Raw genomic sequence first — 20,905 nt, 5'->3', positions numbered from 1 at the left:
TCGTGGGTTCAAGCCCTGCATCAAGCTCTGTGCTGACAGCTCAGAGCCTGGAGCCTGCTTCAGATTCTGTGTCTCCCTCTCTCTCTGCCCCTCCCCTGCTCACTCTGTCTCTCAAGAATAAATAAACATTGAAACAGTAAATGAATAAAATGGTACTCCCATCTATCACTCACTGTTCCTTTTACCCTATTTATTTTTTCTCATGGCACTTATCACTTGACGTTTCGTTTATTTAGTATCATTATCTCTTGTATTTCTTCTTCTGCTACAATGTCAGCAACTTCAGGATGGAGATTTTGTTGGCTTTGTTCACAGCTACCCTGGCCCACAGTCATCTTTAAAGAATAATCACAGGGGTGCCTGTGTGGCTCAGTCAGATATGCATCTGACTCTTGAGTTTGGTTCAGGTAATGATCTCATGGTTCCTGAGTTCCAGTCCCAAATCAGGTTCTATGTGGATGGAGCAGAGGCTGCTTGTGATTCTCTCCCTCTCTCTGCCCCACCTGGCTCACTAGCTCTCTCTCAGAATAAATAAATAAATAAATAAATAAATAAATAAATAAACAAACAAACAAACAAACAGACATTAAAATTTTTTCTGAGGGGCACCTGGGTGGCTCAGTTGGTTAAGCATCCAACTTTGGCTCAGATTATGATCTTGTAGTTTGTGAGTCTGAGCCCTGCATCAGGCTCTGGGCTGACAGCTCAGAGCCTGAAGCCTGCTTCAGATTCTGTCTCTCTCTCTCTCTCTCTCTCTCTCTCTCTCTCTCTCTGCCCCTCTCCCACTCACTCTCATGCGTGCTCTGTCTCCTTCTCAAAAATAAACATTCAAAAATTAAAATGAAAAAAAATTTAACAAATCACTATTCGTTTTAATTTCTGCTACAATGTCTATCTGGAATTCTGACCATGTTTGAATCTGTATTCTAAACTAAGAAGTCTACGTAGCATAATTTATCACTTGTCACAAAGAGATATTTTGAAAAGCTAATAGCAAAAACTGTATTCTTATGTATAAATGGGGATAACAACACTAGTGCCTCATAAGTTTATAATCAAGATTAAACATATTATTTATAAGAGCTGACACAGAGCATATCCTCAAGAATTTCATTCATTCACTTACTCATTCAAAAAATATTCAGTAAATATCAAGGTCCTAGGTATAAAGAGGTGAAAAACAACCATTTGGCCCTTCCTCTACCACCAGGTATGGAGACTTTGCCTATCACTGTAGCAATCTCCCTAAGCGTCTGGCCAAGGTTGGACAGATCCCACGAATACTTTATGGCTTTAATAACCTCCTTACAAAATAATCTGTGCCTCACTTTTCCAACCCTATAGTAGCTGAAAGAGTTGTGTAATTCATTATTTTTTAATCCAATACCTGCTGTATATGTCCTCTTTATATATGGTGTCTCTATTGAACCAGTTAGCAAGATTGTCTTCTCAATTTTACCTGCATTATATTCCCATTATTAATTTGGAAAAACTATTGAGTTAGAGTAATGTAAAAATATAAGTACGTAAGAACTTCTAAAACTTAGGAACATACTCAGAATAGAATGATTTCTTTTTTCACATAATGTTTTGGAGAAATGCCTTACCTCCAAAGAAGATAAGGAAATAAGGCTAATTAATCTTATATTTAAATGTCAAGATGAAATTTGCCTCTGAGAAAGGCTCTCCAACCCTCCAAATAAGAAATTAACAAAAGAGGACCAACCATGCAAAATGCAAAGTATGCCTACCCCAAATCGTAATTTCCAAGATTAAAGGGACCTTCTTCTCTTGAATCCCTATCCAATTCAAGTAGTCATTTCATTGAGCCTTTATATAAGTAATAATGACATCTCTCCTCAATACACACACACTACCTTCAAACAAGTCAAAGCCAGACAAAGCTATGAGGAGAAAGATCAAATTACACAGGAGAATGGGAAAAAAATTCTCGGCAAGAAAATTAATATAATTAATAGAAGAGGCAGAGACAGAAACAGACTGAGACCAAAGGTGTTAGATTAAAAGATATGTTATTAAGCAGTAAATAAATTTTGTTTCTAATTCAAGACAAAGACTCTTCATCAAGTGATACAATTCAGAAAGTAACTTTTTAAATGGAGGCATTATTTGATTCTGTTACTCTCTTCCATTTTCTATTTATGTAATGACCACTGAAAAACCTATGAATTGTCTGCTATTTGCAAAATGATTCAGCTTAGAAAGGAATAAAATAAGACTGGTCATTCAGCAATTTCTCCCACCCACCCTTACAGACATCACATCACAAAGACTATGACTCACTTTGTCACAAAATTTCTATCCTTTTAAGGGTTTTAAGATTGTAATGAATTCTGCCTTATAAATATGATTATTAGGATCAAACTATTCATGTCTTTCCTCACAGCCATAAAAGGATACTAACAATGGTACCAGATAGATTTTAATCCTAATTTATAAAATGATTCACTGGTTTTAGATTTGAGAGATAGAGGTTTAAGGATTAAAATGTCTGATTCAAGTATGAATTCTCAGATCTTTAGAGGATTAGAACTAGTTCTGGAATGGGCTAGAAATACTGATGTGTATTCAACAGCTGACAAGAAAAACTTCCACAATAAAAAGTAATGCTAGGGGCACCTGGGTGGCTAAGTCGGTTAAGCTTCCAACTTCAGCTCAGGTCATGATCTCATGGTTTGTGGGTTCAAGCCTCACTTCGGGCTCTGTGCTGACAGCTCAGAGCCTGGAGCCTACTTTCGATTCTGCGTCTCCCTCTCTCTGCCCTCCCTTACTCACTTTCTTCACTCTTTCTCAAAAAAAAATAACCATTAAAATTATTTTTTAAAAAATACTGCCAACAAACAATTATGTTTTACCCTTACTGCTCCCTTTAAATAATATGAAAGGTGTCTACAGAAAGAACTACAGTGATGCTACATTAAATTTATCCACTTTACATGCCTCATTCTGAAGTATTTATGCTTATTTATTTAAAGTCCTAACTCATTCCACAAATGTAGATTGAATCTCCTCATAGGCCTTAGCCTGGTCATTCATTTGGTAAATAGAGCCAAGAGAATCTGGGGTGAGTCCATCTATTCAGTCTTGGACCCTCAGAGAAGAAAAGAAAGTAAGAGATTGCTAGGTAATGTTTGTTCATTTGTTTAAATCCTTACCAACTAGGAATTGCCATATTCTTATTGGAATTAAAACCCATAAAGCTATTGGAAGCATGCAGGGAAGATGGTATAGGACGGTGGGAAAGAAATGTGGCCTGAAGCATGATTAGGACTAGGATAAGATAAGAGGATTGAAAAGACTTTCCAGCTCAAGGAAACAGCCTAAGTAAAGGCGAAGAGGAGGAAGATGTGAGAAACTCAAAAAGGAAGTGACAAGAGTTGGCTAATTTTTCGGGTACATGTAGAACTTAACAAACATTCTTTGAGTGCCCACTGTGCATGAGGTCAGATACAGAAAATCTGCTCCGGTCCTTGCCTGCAAGGAGCTCACGGTCCCACCGCAGGAGAGAAACAAGTCAACAATGTATTACGACAGAAATCATTAGGCTCTGTAGTAGAATATGTACCAAGTATTATGGGAAAAACAGAGATACAAACAATTAATTCTCCCTGGGAAGGTAGGGAACATTTCACAAAGGAGAAGACTGCTAAGCCAACTCTTAAGAGATTTTTTGAAGAGAAAGGTGGAAAATGAGTGTGTGAGAGGAACTGATAAGAAAAAGGATTTTTCAAAACAAGGATCACAGGAGAAAAGGCCGATCACTGTAGCAATGATGGTCTATAATGAAGCAAGAGCACTGGCAGCATCGGGAGAGTATAGGTGGTAAACAGTGAGAAATAAGATTGAGCAGGTGGATCACATTTTAAAAGGGAGGTCAGGTAGGGTCTGGTTGTAGGTAAGTAAAGGCAGGAAAATCAAAAGACAGGGTAAAGAAAAATCACTAAGGCAGAGAAGACTCTAATGTGTCTAGCTTTGAAGATTACAAGAATAATTTCAGTACAGGGATGCCTGGGTGGCTCAGTCAACTAAGCATCTGACTCCTAACTTGGGCTCACATCATGATCTCACTGTTTGTCAGTTCGAGCCCCAGATTCAGCTCTGCCCTTAGAGCGCTGAGCCTGCTTTAGATACTCTCTCTCCCCCTTTCTCTCTGCCCCTTCCCCCTAAAAATAAATAAATAAAATTTAAAAAAATAATTTCACTACAAATAGAAATTGGGTAGAAAGAGATGATAGTTTGAGAAAAACACCCTAGGTTCTTTCTTACACATTTTGAGTTGAGACTGTGGAAGTTCATCTGTCCTTCAAGCAGAGGGAAACAGAGTATTAACATAGAGATGGAAAATCAGGGACTGAGACTGTAAATGATCTTCTGAGGGAACAGGAGTACACAAAAAAAAGAGTAGAAGGCCAGAAGAAGAGTAGAAGGCCAAAAGCAGAGCCTTGGGGAATATGAAAGCAAAAGACCGAAAGGAGGAGAAACCAGAAGAAAGGACAGTTGGAGGGTGAGAAAACCAGGTTGATGTGGTATAACAGAAACCAAAGCATTCTTAGGAAGACAGACAGTGGCAGAAAATAATAGCAAGTGTCAAAAGCAGGGTGACAAATTGGGTAAGTTCACATGACTGAAGTGAAAGACTGCTGGGTCCCGGCATGATTTACATAGAATTCTGGAGTGGACAGGATCCAGAGTTAAAAAGAGAAAAGGAGATGAAGTAGCAGCAGCACGCACAGGACTCCCAGATATTGGCCACAAAAGAACAAACACACGATGCACAGCATACCTAAGGGACTTCATACCTCATAATACACGACAGAAACCCAAAGTGCTTTTTAAGGAAAACAGAATTCCTGACAAGTTTAAACTATTTATCCTGAAAAATGATTCAACTTCTATATGGATTACTCTAAGAAATGCTAATACCCAGCCGCTAAGATTCCCAATTATTTTTCAAATATAACTTTGTTACATACAATCACCTTCATTGAAAGACTGACCAAGTGTCTAAATGCAAGCCTTACTACACCAAGAGAACAGCAAACCTCAACTAAGCTTTCTACAGCATACAGCCCGTGAGTAGCTATTACACAGGCCAGTCCACACAAAATGTTTTCATCCACAGCTGACATTTAGTGAGCACACCCTGAGGAAATGGTCCTAAGTTGTTCATGATGCTTTACATGGAGAATTCATGGTTCCTACCTTAAGATGTCAGCATCTTCACCGAGTGCCTAAATTATGAACAGAGAACAATGTCCTCACAGAATCTAGCCAGATCATTACTGCTCTGTACAAATTTCTTTTAAGAAAAAAAAATTACTGGCTAATTTTAATTATTTAATTATAAATTAGTTACAAATTAATGTATAGCTTAATTATAATAAATTACCAATTAAACAGGAAAATTCTTTTCAGTAGTTCAATTGTACTTGCAAGAACTTTCTCATTTTTTAACCTCCAGAATATCTTAAAAACCTGGAAACCTTTCACTACAGAATTCTATAGGGTAATTCAATTTAGAGTGTAAGTTAATATGGGAAGAAGTAGCCCTTTGAAAATACAAACACAAACACACACACACACACACACACATACAGATTTCTGTAAATGCATAGGCAAGCATTAAGGATATACTGGTCAATTTTAAAAGTCACCTTGTGCAGGAAGAGTGACAGAGGACAGCTGGCTCGAGATGTAAATTAAACACTGAATATTGGCTGTCAGTTGCCTCCAGGTCCTCCAAATTTCTTCAAACTAAAAATATCTTACAGGAATTTAGAATGTGACTAGTCTGGCTTCTAAGAACCATATTCTATGGCTCAAGGGATGAGGTTCCCTGGGAGTTACCACTTTTAGTCTTCTCCTAAATTCCTGGGGCAATGAATAACCTAGATTAGAGAAAGGGTTTGATAGTAAAGGAGAATACAAGAGCTAATCTAACAATGAATACAACAAGGAAACACTGAGAATCCTGTTGCCACAACTGCATTTACTAATATTCTAAATTATTTGGCAAACAATCAAGCATTGAATATTTACTGAGCACTGACAGCATATAAGTACAAGGCCAGATCTCCAATTTCAGAGTGCAGAAAATGACAAACTCAAAAGCAAAACAGAACACAATACATTTGCTTGGATAGAATACAGTAATGAGGTTGAGGGTTTTGCCCCAATGTGATTTGCCTTGCTCCAGTTCACATCTTAGACTCTTATCCAGGCCAATCTTCTAACAGATGTGTGCTACAGGACAAAGGGACTCAAGTAGGGTTTTTGGAAAATCAACAAACACTGGAATTTGGAAAAACAAGAAAAGGCTATGGCACATGTATAGTTATGATCCTGTTGTACAGACCTCTTGTGGCTTAAAAATAACAGTTCCAATGATATGAGGCCTAAAAATTACCTTTCAGTATCACAGATGGGAATTTCTGAGAATCAGTGTGTAGATGAATAAAGATTTCATAATTATAATGTATAAAGAATGGTTCGTGTTTTATTACATCTGTAGTATTTTATTTTCAAATTAACTTAAAAATCATAGCCATCCATTTAAAGTGCTATCATAAATCTAAATGAGAATACTTAGAACCCTGTTGTTATACTATTGTCAAAGTCTAATTACATAGTGGACATTTTATAAACACAAGGAGCGCCCTCAGGGCATGTCACAAGGGGATACTGCCTCTTCTAGGCTGAAGTCATTTGGCATCAAACTCTTCTTAAAAGACTTCTAAGGTGTGGTAATATTTATGACTCATGAATTGTCCTTTCATTGCTGCACCAATTACATGATTTCCATGATTAAATGAGCTATTAGATTCTTACTTCATTTGTTTACTGCACATAAATAGCATTACAGTAAACATTGTGTTTATTAAGGCAAATCAGTGGGATCCACTTGCCAGATATTACTCAAAAAAAGATGGGGGGAGAGAATCTAGAATCGCTGAATCAATAGTTCCATTTACATGAAGGTAGAGAAGAAAGGTGGCTTTATCCAATGCCCTAGGAACATAACTAGAGGCAACCTGAGAACCCTCAGAGGGGCTGGGTTTGCCAGTGCTCTGAAATTGAGGAAGCCCACGAAGGGGGGCCCCTGAGGGTGCTCTCTCTGACTGAACGGCAGAGGGCAATGAGGCTGGAGGAGGGCAGGAACAGAATGCAAGGGACCAGGTGGGCAAGAAGCTCATTCAGTATGATCACTGCAGAAATCAGGAGATAAAGGCAGGTAATCAGTTACTGTTCTGAACCTCAATACTGTCCTCTATAAAACAAGATCAGTGAACTAAAAAGTCTAACACCTCCCTCTGAATTTCACAAGGCCATGTTTTTATGAGTGGAGTTGCATGGAATATGTGTCATGGCAAAAGGCATGGGTGTCAGGCAGGCCAGGATGCCAATCCTGCTCCATACAGGAGTGGGGAGGTCCCTGTGCCACTCCAAGTCTCAGCATCCTCTAGGGGCGCCTGGGTGGTTCAGTCGGTTAAGTGTCCACCTTCGGCTCAGGTCATGATCTCACGGTTCGTGGGTTCGAGCCCCGCATCGGGCTCTGTGCTGACTGCCAGCTCAGAGTCTGGAGCTTGTTTCAGATTCTGTGTCTCCCTCTCTCTCTGACCCTCTCCTACTCATGCTGTCTCTCTCTCAGAAATAAATAAAACATTAAAAAAAAAAAAGTCTCAGCATCCTCTAGAACCTGGAGCAGACTTGTATGGCAAACAGACAGTCACCTCCCAAGAGAAGCCCAAGGGCAGAAACAGAACTGCTAACTACCTCCAGTTTTTCCTAAATAAGACCATCTGGAACAAATTTAATGCTAAAACATACATAAGCAGCATACATTTCTCTTACTACACTCCACCACATGGTGTACGTGCTTCTCAGGATAAAGTGTTCTTCCTTCAGAAGTTTTCACATAGTTCACTACTTTAGAGTATATACTTAATGTTACACAATCCCATGGACATTTTAAGAGGCCAACTAAAACATCCAGGACACAAGGAAGCTGAGTGAGGAGCACACAGTCTGGAGAAACAGGCCCTTGTCGTCATACCTTGCTTTGATCAAAATCTCATGTCAAACAAAAGCTACTCCAGGACTAGAGGCGAAGTGCAGGAAAATTGGCCCTTTCAAGTGAAAACGTGGCAATACACCCAGGTATGAAGCAAAAGTGACCTTCAACAACCCTGTAAAGTTGGAAAATAGATATTTAGTCATCTTCTCCCTCCCCTTTCATTTCTGCCTCTGCCCTCCCTTCCCTGCACCTCCTTGCCCTGTCTCCCTTTCAGCACCTAAGCCACATCCCCCATACCTAACCAGCACCCCCACATTTATACCATCCCTCCAAATACCCAAAGGGTATTTGCATTTTAGAAGACATCTGAGCCAAAAATGTTAATCCCAAAGGAATAAATCTCTGAGAGATTTTCAGGTCAACTAGACAAAACAGCTTGAGGAATGAGACCAGAGGTTTTTCAATTTTTTAAATAGGTCTAGATATCTGAGCCATAATTGTGATATTTGTCACAATTGGATAACTGTGACAACCATCAACTCTGTTCTTCTTTCCTCACATTTTCTGGTCAGTCTCATTTGTTTGGGGGTAATGGAGGAGATGTGATTGGGAAGATACTGTTATAGCATGTCCATAATCATTTTTGCTTGTGTCTTTCCCATCAGTCTTGTCTTGGTTCAGCCAACTATCAGCACATCTTTGACATGTTAGAAAGATATACTGTACTTAAACTTATGTCCAGGTTGAGCTACACAGAAGTGGTTTAAATTCATCATTTTCAGGTTTGTATTCTTGTTAGTCTATTGCCTGGTAAAAGGTGAAAAAAAATCAGTAACCTCCACAAATCTGGATGAGTATTCTACTCTTCACTTTTAGCATGTAGTCTTTAGCTAATTATCAAATTGGAAGGGTTCTCAACCTTAGCACTATTAACATCTGGGATCTGGGGCACCTGGGTGGCTTAGTCAGTTAAGCATCCAACTCTTGATTTCGGCTCAGGTCATCATCTCATAGTTCATGAGACTGAGCCCAGTGAGGAGTCTGCTTGGGATTCTCTAAGAAAGAAAGAAAAGGAACAAGAGAAAGGGAAGGAAAGAAAGGAAAGGGAAAGGGAAGGAAAGGAAAATGTTGGCAGGGATAAAGTAGGATGCACTGCAGTATAGTTAACAGCATCCCTGGCTTCAATCTCCTAGACACCAGTAGCACCCCTCCAAATGAGCCAAAAATGTCTCCGGGCAATGCCAAATGTTGGGGTGGTGGGGAGGGGCAAAATCACCCACCTATGAGAACCAGTGAGGTAAAATAACAAAAAAACTCAGAGTTGGAAAGAAACAGCTAACAGCTATTATTACAAGGGTGGTAGTGTAAATTACAAGGTAATTCAGAATTACCCGTCACTCACTAGCCCCTATACAGTTATACTCTAAAGGAAATAGGGTATCAAAAGCTTCAAAGGAAAAAAAAAAAATCTAGCAATAAAGGGTCTTTAAAAAAAAAAAAAGAGTACTAGAGGAAGGCCCAATATGAAACTGATGTAGAGGAGAATTCTTTTATCTTGTAGTCCTTAGAACATGCTCCTTTATTATAGACAGTTCATGCTGCTAGAAAAGAACAAAACTAATTGGGATATATATGCACCTGGCCCTAATCAGCTGTGCTAACCTAGCACACAACTGCAAAACAAACTTCAAACACAAAGCTTAAAATTTAACTTTGTGAAACCTATTCAAGTTACTAAAAGAGACAAATAGCAGTGACCCATATGTATTGGGTTATGAGTATCTTTTCAGTTTTACTGGATAATAGAAGCGGCTGATAAAATTTAAAAACGATGGCAGGCCTGAAAAAAAAAAAAGAAAGACCTGCATCTTTTGCTTGTTGTTATTTTGGAATCAACAAAAACCCAAGTAATATAAAAGCACATTTCTCATTTGTCAACTCAGATTTCATTCCAAAGCTTTCACCTTTTCCAACTGCTTCACAGGTGTCAAGGCATCCCATCAGCATCTTAGGATAAAGAGGTAACTCCTGGGGGGTGGAGCTCGAAGCTCCTGCAGGTTTTTTCTCAGGCAGGTAGAGGATCTGATTCTTCAACAGAAACCAATAGAGGTGGAATACCCAGCTTTTAAAACAGATGTTTTACCTACACTTACAGGAGCACAGTTAAATGTGCTCCGATACTCTTTCTCTCACTTCCAATTCCACCAGTGTTAATCAGCCAATTTCATTCCCTTTCCCACCCCCCCCTTTACTCTAGAAGAGTGGGTCTCAAAGTGTGGTCCCAGGTCACCATCACCTGAAAACTTGTTAGAAATGCAAAATCAGGCCCCCCATTCAAGGCCCAGGAAATCAGAAACTCTGGGAGACAAGGTTCAGCAATGTGTTATAACCCAGCCCCAGGCGATTCTAACACACCCCTCGAGTTTAAGAACCAATGATTTAAGTTAGTGTTATTTCCACAGCTTATATTTCCACAGCTTATAACCACACAATATTTTTCACAGAACACAAAAATGTACGACAGAAAAAGGAGTCCTCTGTGTACTTGATATGAATTCCCACTTGATCCTCAAACCTGATGCAAGGTAGACATTACGCCCATTTTTAGGTATCAGGAAACAAGTTCAAGATCCCAAAGCCAGTAATAACTGCAGATGAAAGATAAAAGTTTTTGCAGTTCTTGTCACTACCGAAACAAAAGTGTGTCGCAACTTTATTAACCAAAAGTCTTCATCTTTTGCTGCTTCAGCTTTCGGCAATTTGGAAAAAAATAGAAATGGATGTGTTAAGAGCAGTGTGCCAGATGGCCTGGATCCTACCAAATCAGAGTTTAAGGGCACAACTCTGGAAAGGTATTTTTACAGTAAAGAGCACTTAATTCGGCTTTGGTCCCCCCCCCACCCCCTTTGTCCGCGGGACTGCGCTCATTTGACACAGAAGGGGTTGGAACTTCAGGATGGGGACCCAGACAGCATCTCCTCGAGCCGCTCGCCAGCCCCCAAGCGACAGGTTGTCTGCGCGAAGGGAGCCCGCCTCCAAAGCCCGGGAACCCTGCGGCTCAGGGCCCAGAGGACTGGTTTACCAGGGGAAACTGGCACACTCCGAAGCCCGGGGAAGGATCTAACCCGACACCGCAGCTCCCGGGAGGAGGGGGCGAGTGGTGAGCCCGAAACCACCGAGGGCCGCTAGGAAAGAAACCACACGTCCCACTAAGGTCGGAGTGAAGAGAAGGAAAAAGCACCGAGGAGGGAACGGAGGGGAGCGGGGACAGAACCACAGGGGATGGAAACGGGATGGGGAAGCAGCACTCACTGTGAGGGTCGCTCTTTTCCCGGACCCCGTCCACTCGGCCGTCGGGGTGGATGCGCAGGAAGAAGCCCCCGTTTTTGCAGTACAGCCGCTTGGGGTCCTTGAAGTGGCCGGGCGGGAAGGCGCCGCTGCCNTCGACCCCCCTGGTTCCCCAGAAGGCGCCCGGCCAGCCCTACGCCACCCGAGCTGCAGTTAGTCTTTCTCCGCACTGTGGAGCTTTTGCTGTGCAACCAGCCGTGACTCAACTTTTCAACGTTTACATGCAACTTTCTCCCCCATTCTTTTCCGTGCCAGCGTTTCAAACGATTTCCACGCGCAAGAAGAGGAATCGGAAATGAGGAAGGATTCTGTGTCAGATTAAGTTTTGAACACCTCAAATCACCAAAATAGGGGAGGGGGGTACGCACGGGGCACAAACTTTATAATTGAAGGCAGAGACTGAAATCATTTACTAATAAAAGGAAAGACGACAGAGAAAGAGAGCACACTGGATTGCTAAGAGAAAAACAGTTTCTTCTACCACCCTAATTTGAAGTAGACAACGTGAAACGATGAAGATAGGCCTCAAATTCTCATGTGATAGAAGTCTGTTTGATGACGGATGGGGCAAACTGAGGGCAAAGAAGAGGCTAACAGCAACACCCTTCCCTCCACCACCTCCAAGGTGGGTATGTGTGATATTCCTCAGACACTCCTGGCTACCCAAGAACAAAGGAAAGGGGTTAAGGTGCTTGCCACGGTGATGTGGGAAACTAAGGCAAATGAAAATTTTAATTCCTTTACTGCCTATAGCCCGTTGATAAGTCCTTGAAACCAGCACAATGATCTCCCTCTAGGAGTTCAGCTGCCTCATGATGACACCTTGCTGGGAGCAGAAGAGAATCTTTAGTCTAACATTATCCTGACATCCTCTGTCCCCCCCCCCTCCCCAGGATCCTATAAGTCTATTTTTAACATATAAAAATCCTTTGGAAACTTACTTTATCTCAACTGCGAAAGGATATATGCTGGCAATCGTACTCCAAGCTTATGGCCCTTGATATACATCTGAAGGGTCTCATGATAGGTTTTACTAAATGTTAATAAATGCTGCTTTCCTGACAGAAGCTAGCTCCTCAAGGTCCTGGAAACCTTGCTTCAAAATTCCTTAAGGCTTACACTGTCCCTGACCCCTCCTAATCTGAAGGTATATAATCAGTTACCCATCACAGCCCTAGAGCTGCTCTTTCTGCCCATGGGTCCCGTTCTTTGGCACCAAAGACAGCTTCAAGAATTCTTTCTTAAAAAAAAAAAAAAAAAAGCTTTCTTGGTCATCAGCTGCAACCCCCCCACACACTATCACCCCCAAGCCCCATCAGTTTCCATGTCTTATTCCTAAACTGTCCATAGCCCTGGTTAAATGGTTGGGTATTTTCCTGGAGAGAGGGTAGTTTTCTGAAAATCCCAAACTACAAAATTGAAGTTGATCAGACTTTGGTAATTTTCAGTAGACTGTAACAGGTGCTACCGATTAGCAAAATATCCATCCAGAAAATTTCTTAATCTTGAGCATCTACTATATGCAGATCATTCAGGTAAGTGCAGTGGGAGATGCCCAATCAGGCAGGATCTTATCTGCACAGTGCGTAAGATACCATGGGCAGCATGAGCAACACAGATACCAGCAGAAAGTGCCAAGGCCATAGAAGAGTAAGATGAGGTGCTGTAAGATTTCAGACAAGGGGTAATTCAGTTGGGGGTAGGCTGGGGTTAGGGAAAGCTTCTAAGAAGATGTGAGAACACATCTATTTAGGAACATGTTCTATTTAGGAACATGTTTGGTTTCAAAAGATCAGTGCATCAACAGATGAATGCATTTGTTCCTAAGTCTCCATGAGGGGTTTAACTCCAGATGCATTTCCAGGATGTTAACTAGAAAGAAGTACGAATTGATTCTTTGGAGCTTTAAAACCAGGCATAGTCTTCTTTTGGCTGCTGTATGTTCTCAAACCAATCTCCCCAAATGGACAGGTTTTATCTTCACTGAAAATCTGTTAGGACAAATGACTCCCTTCCAGATGATCTCTGTAGGTATCCTAGGGAATGCTTAATGTTACTGTAGCACTCCTGAGGTTTCCAGTTATTCTGAAATAAAATAGATTTGAAGAAGCCTTGAACTCTGTCAGAGAAAGCTGAGTATTCCAAGAGCAAAGTGATAAATCTAAGGCAAAATGTTTTTTTAACAGTGGTATCCAGAAATCTGGGGAACAGCTGTAGGCAGTTAAGTTATTTGTATGCTAATAAGCCACAGAGCTAAGGGAGCGTCGTTACCTGCAAAGTTAACCGCTTGTTTCCTCATTCCTTCCAAAACCAGGAGAGGCGATATCACAGGAAATGGCTAATCCATCTGTAGGAATCTAGGTGTCCAAGATAAACAGTGTTAATTCCAAGACATCCTTAAGATAGTTGTCTCAAGTTCCTACCCAGTCCCCTCACAACACACACTTGTACCCATGCAGAGACAGACACACTATTTTTAGAAGCAATCAATTTGCTTTTACTGGAATTGTAAGTACTCAAGTTACTTAGATTCTCAATTTACCCAGCTGTAAGGATAAATATAAAAAGAAAAAAATTTAATGCAGGATGATGGGTACAAAACTCATTCTTTTTAAAAGCCACTAGGTTCCAGGGAGCCTGGGTGGCTCAGTCAGTTAAGTGTCCGACTTCAGCTCAGGTCATGATCTCGCGGTTCATGGGTTCGATCCCCGTATTGGGCTCTGTGCTGACAGCCACCTCGAAGCCTGGAACCTGTTTCAGATTCTGTGTCTCCCTTTCTCTCTGATCCTCCCCTGCTCACGCTGTCTCTCCCTCCCTCTCTCTCTCTCAGAAATAAATAAAACATTTTTTAAAAAGCCACTAGGTTCCAGTGATAACTATTTAAAAACTACAAAAGGAAGAGGAAATTCCCTCACAACACCAAGGTAAATTACTTTGGAATTAAGAATTGTTCAGTTGTTCAACGGCACCTGGGTGGCTGAGTCAATTAAGCATCCAACTTAGGCTCAGTCAAGACCTCATGTTTCTGAGTTCGAGCCCCACATCAGGCTCTCTGCTCTCAGCACAGATCCTGCTTCCCATTCTTTGTCCCCTCCCCAGTGCTCTCTGTCTCTCTCAAAAGTAAACATGAAAAAATTAAAAAAAAAAAAATTGTTCAGAATCCAAATGATGAAAAGTACAAAGATTAAATGAGAGCTTAAATGTTCCTGGATGGAAACATATAGTAAAATACTGATGTAAAATTCTGCTCACCAGGTTTAAAAATTTTGAACCACAATAGTTTAAATTTTAGCACAATTTTAAAAACTATACAATATTGTAAAATTCATTTGGATACATAAACATAAGAATAGCAAATACTTTTCTTTTAATTATAGAGAAAAATGTAAATGACTTTTGAAGGATAAAAAAGATTACTAAATATCTTCAATGGAAAATTAGGCATTATGTAGGTATCTGATTCTCTGGGGCCTCTATACTTTTCATTGACTTTGAGCAACTTTACAACTCTTATAAACTGTAGATAACTTTGATAGACTGAATTGTGCCCCTCCCTCCTCCCCCACATTCCTATGTTGAAGCTTTAACCTCCAGTGTAACTATATTTGGAGATAGGGCCTTTTAAGGAGATAATTAAGATTAAATGAGGTTATAAAGGTAGAGACCAATAGGATTGGTGTCCTTATACACAGGAGAGACACAGGACTGTGCATAGAGAGAAAAGATATGTGAGGACACAACAAAAAGGCTTCTTTCTGTCTGCAAGTCAAGGAAAGAGGCCTTACCAGAAACCAAACCTGCAGGACCTTAATATTGAACTGGCAGCTTCCAGAACTGTGAGAAAATAAAATTTCTGTTGTTTACACCCCTCAGTCTGGGGTCTTTTGTTATGGTAGCCCTGGCAGACTAACAGTAACCAATACTATACAAATGGACTACATCTAGAGGAAGAACATTGTTTTCCCTTCTGTGATGGTTAATTCCAGGTGTCAACTTGGCTAGGCTAAGTTATGCCTGCATAGCTAGCAAAACATTGTTTGGGGGCATGTCTTTTGAGGGTGTTTCCAGAAGACATTAACATTTGAATCAGTAGGCCAAATAAAGAAGATTCACTCTCAGTAATGCTGTGGGCATCATCCAATCCATTCATGGCCTAATAGAACAAAAATGTAAAGGAATGGTGAATTTTTTTCTCTCTCTCCTTGAGCTGGGACATCCATTGCCTGCTCTCAAACATTGAAATTCTTTGTTCTCCGGCCTCAGACTAGGAGTCACATCATGGGCTCCCCTAGTTCTCAGGCCTTCAGACTCAGAAGAAGTTAAACCACCAGGTTTTCTAATCCTCAACTTACAGATGACAGACTGAAACTTCTCAGGTTTAATAACTATGTAAACCAAGTCCTATAAAAATCTCTGATACAACTATATCTTATATCTTATTGGTTCTTATCTCTGGAAAACTCTGATTAATATACCTCTTCTACCTATGGGATAAGCTAGTTATGCATGTATTTGTAAATTTATTTCAGCATTCCTTCTGCCTTGATATGTGTGGCTCATTGAATTTTCTTTTGAACCTGTTGTCACATCCTATTGGTTTCCACATTAATTAATAAGATAATATAAACTCTATATCATATGAGATAGAAATGTTAATATTCACTTTTTGTCTACATAAGAGTCATGATTTTATATTTTAAAAAAATTATCCTTTAAAATAATAAGAGTAATGAGGAGAAACTTGCCCTCTACAGATATTAAAATGTATTATAGATTTCTACCACTATCCAACAGTGGATCGTTCCTGGGAAACGTTTCATTAAGTCAAAATGATATAAAGTGAAAGAGCAATTACCATTAATGTATGTGCAAAATTTTTGGAGTATTCCCAAACCTAAAAAATAAACTTTTAAAGCCTTATCTTATACCGTTGGACACATTTTGCTGGTACGTGCACAAAATAAACAGAGATAAAGCATAGACACTCACAGAGTTCAAAGCTATGGCAGCTTGATGCAGAAATATTGAGTATAGCTCCCAAGCAAAGAGCTTGGTGGTGCCCCTCTGGCTGCTGGGGGTTTGTGCTGCTTCTATAATGGCTTGTTGCAAAACCAATGTTGAGTGCAATCTTCTCTTTTCACCTTTTTCTGTGAAAGTGAAAAACATCTTCACGTTTCTTTCAGCTACTAAAAACAAGTACTAATGTAGGTCTTTCACAAAAGCAAAGTAGCATAATAAGAACTTTCAAAAAGTGGGGGATATCTGTATAAAACTATTTTACATAAAACATTGTGAACTGATGCACGCAGTGATCAAAAGGTCAATACAAGGATTAAAATTTCAGATGTATCTAAAATGATAAATGAGCTGCCATAAAAACAATATTTTTAAAATGTTTGTGTCAAGGGATGCCTGGGTGGCTCAGTCAGTTAAGTGCCCAAGTCTTTTATTTATTTATTTATTTTGACTATTTTTATTTTTTAATGTTTATATTTGAAACAGGGAGAGAGACAGAGTGTGAGTGGGGGAGGGGCAGAGAGAGACAAACACAGAATGGAAAACAGGCTCCAGGCTCAAAGCTGTCAGCACAGAGCCTGATGTGGAGCTTGTACCATAGACCCATGAGAGCATAACCTCAGCCAAAGTCAAATGCTCAACCAACTGAGCCACCCAGGAACCCAAGAGTCCAACTCTTGGTTTGCACACAGATTATTGTCTCACAGTCCTGGGACCAAGCCCCACAGTCGGGCTCTGCACTGACAGCCTAGGGCCTGGAGCCTGCTTGGGATTCTTTGTTTCCTCTCTCTCTGACCCTCCCCCACTCATACTCTGTCTCTCTTTCTCTCTCAAAAATAAATAAAAAATTTTTAAATTTTTAAATAAAATGTTAGTGTCAATATGTGATGGGGATTAAGATGTGCACTTGTGATGAGCACTGAGTGATGTATGGAATTGTTGAATCACTATTATCTGAAACAAATATACGACTGTATGTTAACTATACTGGAATTAAAATTAAAAAAAAAAACAAAAAGTAGAAAAAACAAAAGCAAAAATAAAATAAAATTTTTGTGTCACTAGCAATCAAAAATGCATGTCAAGTAATAAAATTCCCCACAAAGGAAAACCTAGGACCGAATGGCTTCATTGGTGAATTCTACCAAATGTTTAAAGAAGAATTAACAACACTTATTCAGAAATTCTTCCAAGGGTGCCTGGGTGGCTCAGTCGGTTAAGCGTCTGACTTCAGCTCAGGTCATGATCTCACAGTCTGTGAGTTCAAGCCACTCATTGGGTCCTGTACTGACAGCTCAGAGCCTGGAGCCTGTTTTGGATTGTGTGTCTCCCTCTCCCTCTGTACTTCCCCTACTCATGCTCTGTCTCTCTGGCTCTCAAGAATAAATAAAACATAAAAAAAAAAAAAAAAGAAATTCTTCCAAAAGCAAGGACAGAAAAGAAAAGAAGGTAATACTTTCTAATTCATTCAAGAGGCTAGTATTATACTGACTCCAAAACCAGACAAAGACATCACAAGAATACAAAACTACAGAGCAATATTCCTTGTCAATATAGATGCAAAAATTCTCAACAAATTACTATCAGAGTCTAGCAACATTAAAAAAAAAAAAAAAAAAGGATCATACATCATGTCCAAGTGGGATTTATTCCAGAAATGCAAGGTTGGTTAAACATAGGAAAATGAGTCAAAGTAAAACACCATATTAACAGAACAGAATAAAGTTTAAAAAAACACCACCATCTTAATGGACATTTAAAAAGTATTTGATATAAACCAACACACTTTCATGATAAAAACAAAAAAACAACAAAGTAGGAATAGAAGGGAACTTCCTCAAATTTAGAAGGGCATTTATGAGAAACTCACAGCTCACATAATACTTAAAATGGTAAAAAAAAAATTTTTTTTAACTAAGAAAAGAAAATTTGCCTCCTAAGATCTGGAATAAAACATAGATGTCATAGATGTTCGCTCTTGCCACTTATACTTAACATTATAGTTGAAGTTCTAGGGACACCTGGGTGGCTCAGTTAAGCGCCCACCTTTGGCTCATGTCATGATCTCATGGCTTGTGAGTTTGAGCCCCATGTCGAGCTCTGTGCTGACAGCTCAGAGCGTGGAGCCTGCTTTGGATTCTGTGTCTCCCTCTCTCTCTGCCTCTTCCCTTTCACACTCTCTCTCCTTCAAAAATAAATAAAAACATTTTAAAACTTGAAAAAAAAAGTTCTAGCAAGGGCAGTTGGACAAGAAATGAAAAAAAAACAAGACATCTAGATCACAAAGGAAGAAGTAAAGCCACATTTGCAGATGACACGATCTTATAGAAAACCCTCAAGAATATACCCACACATAATACAGTCATAGCCAATAAATGAGTTCAGCAGAGTGACAGAGTATAATATATATATTAAAATCAGTTGTATTTCTTTATACTCGAAAAGAACAATCTAAAAATGAAATGAAAACAATTTCATTTACAATATCATCAAAAAGAATAAAGTATACGGAATAAATTTAACCAAAGAAGTTCAAGACTTATATACTGAAAACTACAAAATATCTTTTGAAAGGAATTAGAAAAGATGTAAATTTTACATCTTTTATGGAAAGACCTATATTCATAGATTGGAACACTTAATATTGTTGAGATGATTGATCTACAGACTAAATGCTTTCTCTGTCAATATTTCCAACTTCTTTTTTTTTTTTTTAAGAAATTGACAAGCTGGGCACCTATGTGGCTCAGTTGGTTAAACGTCCGACTTCAGCTCAGGTCATGATCTCACAGTTCATGGGTTCGAGCTCTGTGTTGGGCTCTGTGCTGACAGCTCACAGCCTGGAGCCTGCTTCAGATTCTGTATCTCCATCTCTCTCTGACCCTCCCCTGCTCACGCTGTCTCTCTCTCTCAGAAATAAATAAAAACATTTTAAAAAATAAAAAAAAAGAAAGAAATTGACAAGCTGAACCTAAAATTAATGTGGACACACAAAGGACCCAGAACAGCCAAAAAAATCTTAAACAAGAAGTGCAGAGTTGAAAGACTTGATTTCCAAACTTTCTACAAAGCTACAATGTACAAGACAGTTTGGTACTAGAATTAGGATAGATATACAGATCAATGGAATAGAATTGAGAGTCAAAAAATAAACTGACATTTATGATCAACTGATTTTCAAAAAGGGTGCCAAGACCATTCAATGAAGAAAGAATAGTCTTTCCAACAAATGGTGCTGGGACACTGATACACATGAAAAAATAAATAAATTTGGACCCCTTATGCCATACAAAAAAATTAACAAAGATCATAAACTTAAACATAAAAGCTAAAACACTAAGATTCTTAGAAAAAAACAGAGGTGTAAATCTTTGCAACCTTGGAATAGACAAATGATTTTTCAGATGTGATGCTAAAGACACAAGCATCAAAAGAAAATAGATAAATTGTACTCCATCTAAGCCAAAATTTCTGCACATCACACTATTGAGATAATGAAAAGAGCCCAGAGAATAGGAAAAAATATTAGTAAATCATATACATGGTGAGAATCTACTCTCCGAAATATATTTAAAAAACTCTTACAATTCAACCCAATTTAAAAGTAAGCAAAGTATTTCAACAGACATTTCTCCAAAAAAATATAGAAATAGCAAATACATACGTGAAAAAATGGTTAACATAATTAGTCATTGGGAAATTGCAAATCAAAATCACATTGAGTTATCATTTCACACCCATTCAGATAGCTATAGTTAAAAAAAAAACAGAAAATAACAAGTGTTGTCAAGGCTGTGGAACAACTGGAACCTCTGTACGTCGCTAGTGGGAACATAAAACTGATGTGGAAAACAGTCTGGTGGTTCCTCAAAAAATTAAACATAGTCATCCTATGGCCTAGCAGTTCCATTTGTACATACATATACAAAAGAAACTAAAACATACTGTTACATAAAACATATGTCACATTAAAATAAGTCAATGACTGTTTATAGCAGCATCATTCATAATAGCCAAGAAGTAGAAACAACCCAAATGTCTATCAACTGGTGAATGGAAAAACAAAAGTGGTATGTCCATACAATGGAATATTACTGGGCAATAAAAATAAGTGAACTACTATACATGCTAAAACATTAATGGACCTTAAAACATTATGCTATGTCACAGAAGCCATTAGAAAAGCCCACATTTTGGGGCACCTGGGTGGCTCAATCAGTTAAGTGTCTGACTTCAGCTCAGGTCATGATCTTACAGTTCATGGATTTGAGCCCTGTGTCAGGTCTGTGCTGACAGCTCAGCTCAGAGCCTGGAGCCTGCTTCAGATTCTGTGTCTCCCTCTCTCTCTGCCCTTCCCTCACCTGTACTCTCTCTCTCTTTCTCAAAAATAAATGAACATTAAAAAAATTAAAAAGAAAAGGCCACATATTGTATGATTTCCATGTATACAAAATGTCCAGATAGGCAAATCCATAGATATACAGGGCAAATTAGTGGTTGCCAGAG

At 39.2% G+C, this 20,905-nt stretch overlaps 1 protein-coding gene across 1 annotated transcript in view; it reads right to left on the bottom strand.

Moving 5' to 3' along the window:
• Window positions 1-16,549, bottom strand: part of FGF2 (fibroblast growth factor 2) — a 74,716-nt gene extending 58,167 nt beyond the window's left edge. Inside the window, exons 1-2 of the mRNA XM_077770882.1 lie at window positions 16,373-16,549; window positions 11,348-11,516 (exon numbers count right to left, since the gene is read on the bottom strand). Coding sequence (XP_077627008.1) covers window positions 11,348-11,516; window positions 16,373-16,549 — 346 coding nt within the window. The remainder of the gene's footprint in view (window positions 1-11,347; window positions 11,517-16,372) is intronic.
• Window positions 16,550-20,905: the final 4,356 nt, after the last annotated feature.

This window comes from Crocuta crocuta, unplaced genomic scaffold, assembly GCF_008692635.1.
Source record: "Crocuta crocuta isolate KB4526 unplaced genomic scaffold, BGI_CrCroc_1.0 scaffold331, whole genome shotgun sequence".
In the NCBI taxonomy this organism is placed as follows: domain Eukaryota; kingdom Metazoa; phylum Chordata; class Mammalia; order Carnivora; family Hyaenidae; genus Crocuta; species Crocuta crocuta.
Note: the sequence above shows the minus strand (reverse complement) of the source record. Positions and strands in the feature narration are given on the sequence as shown.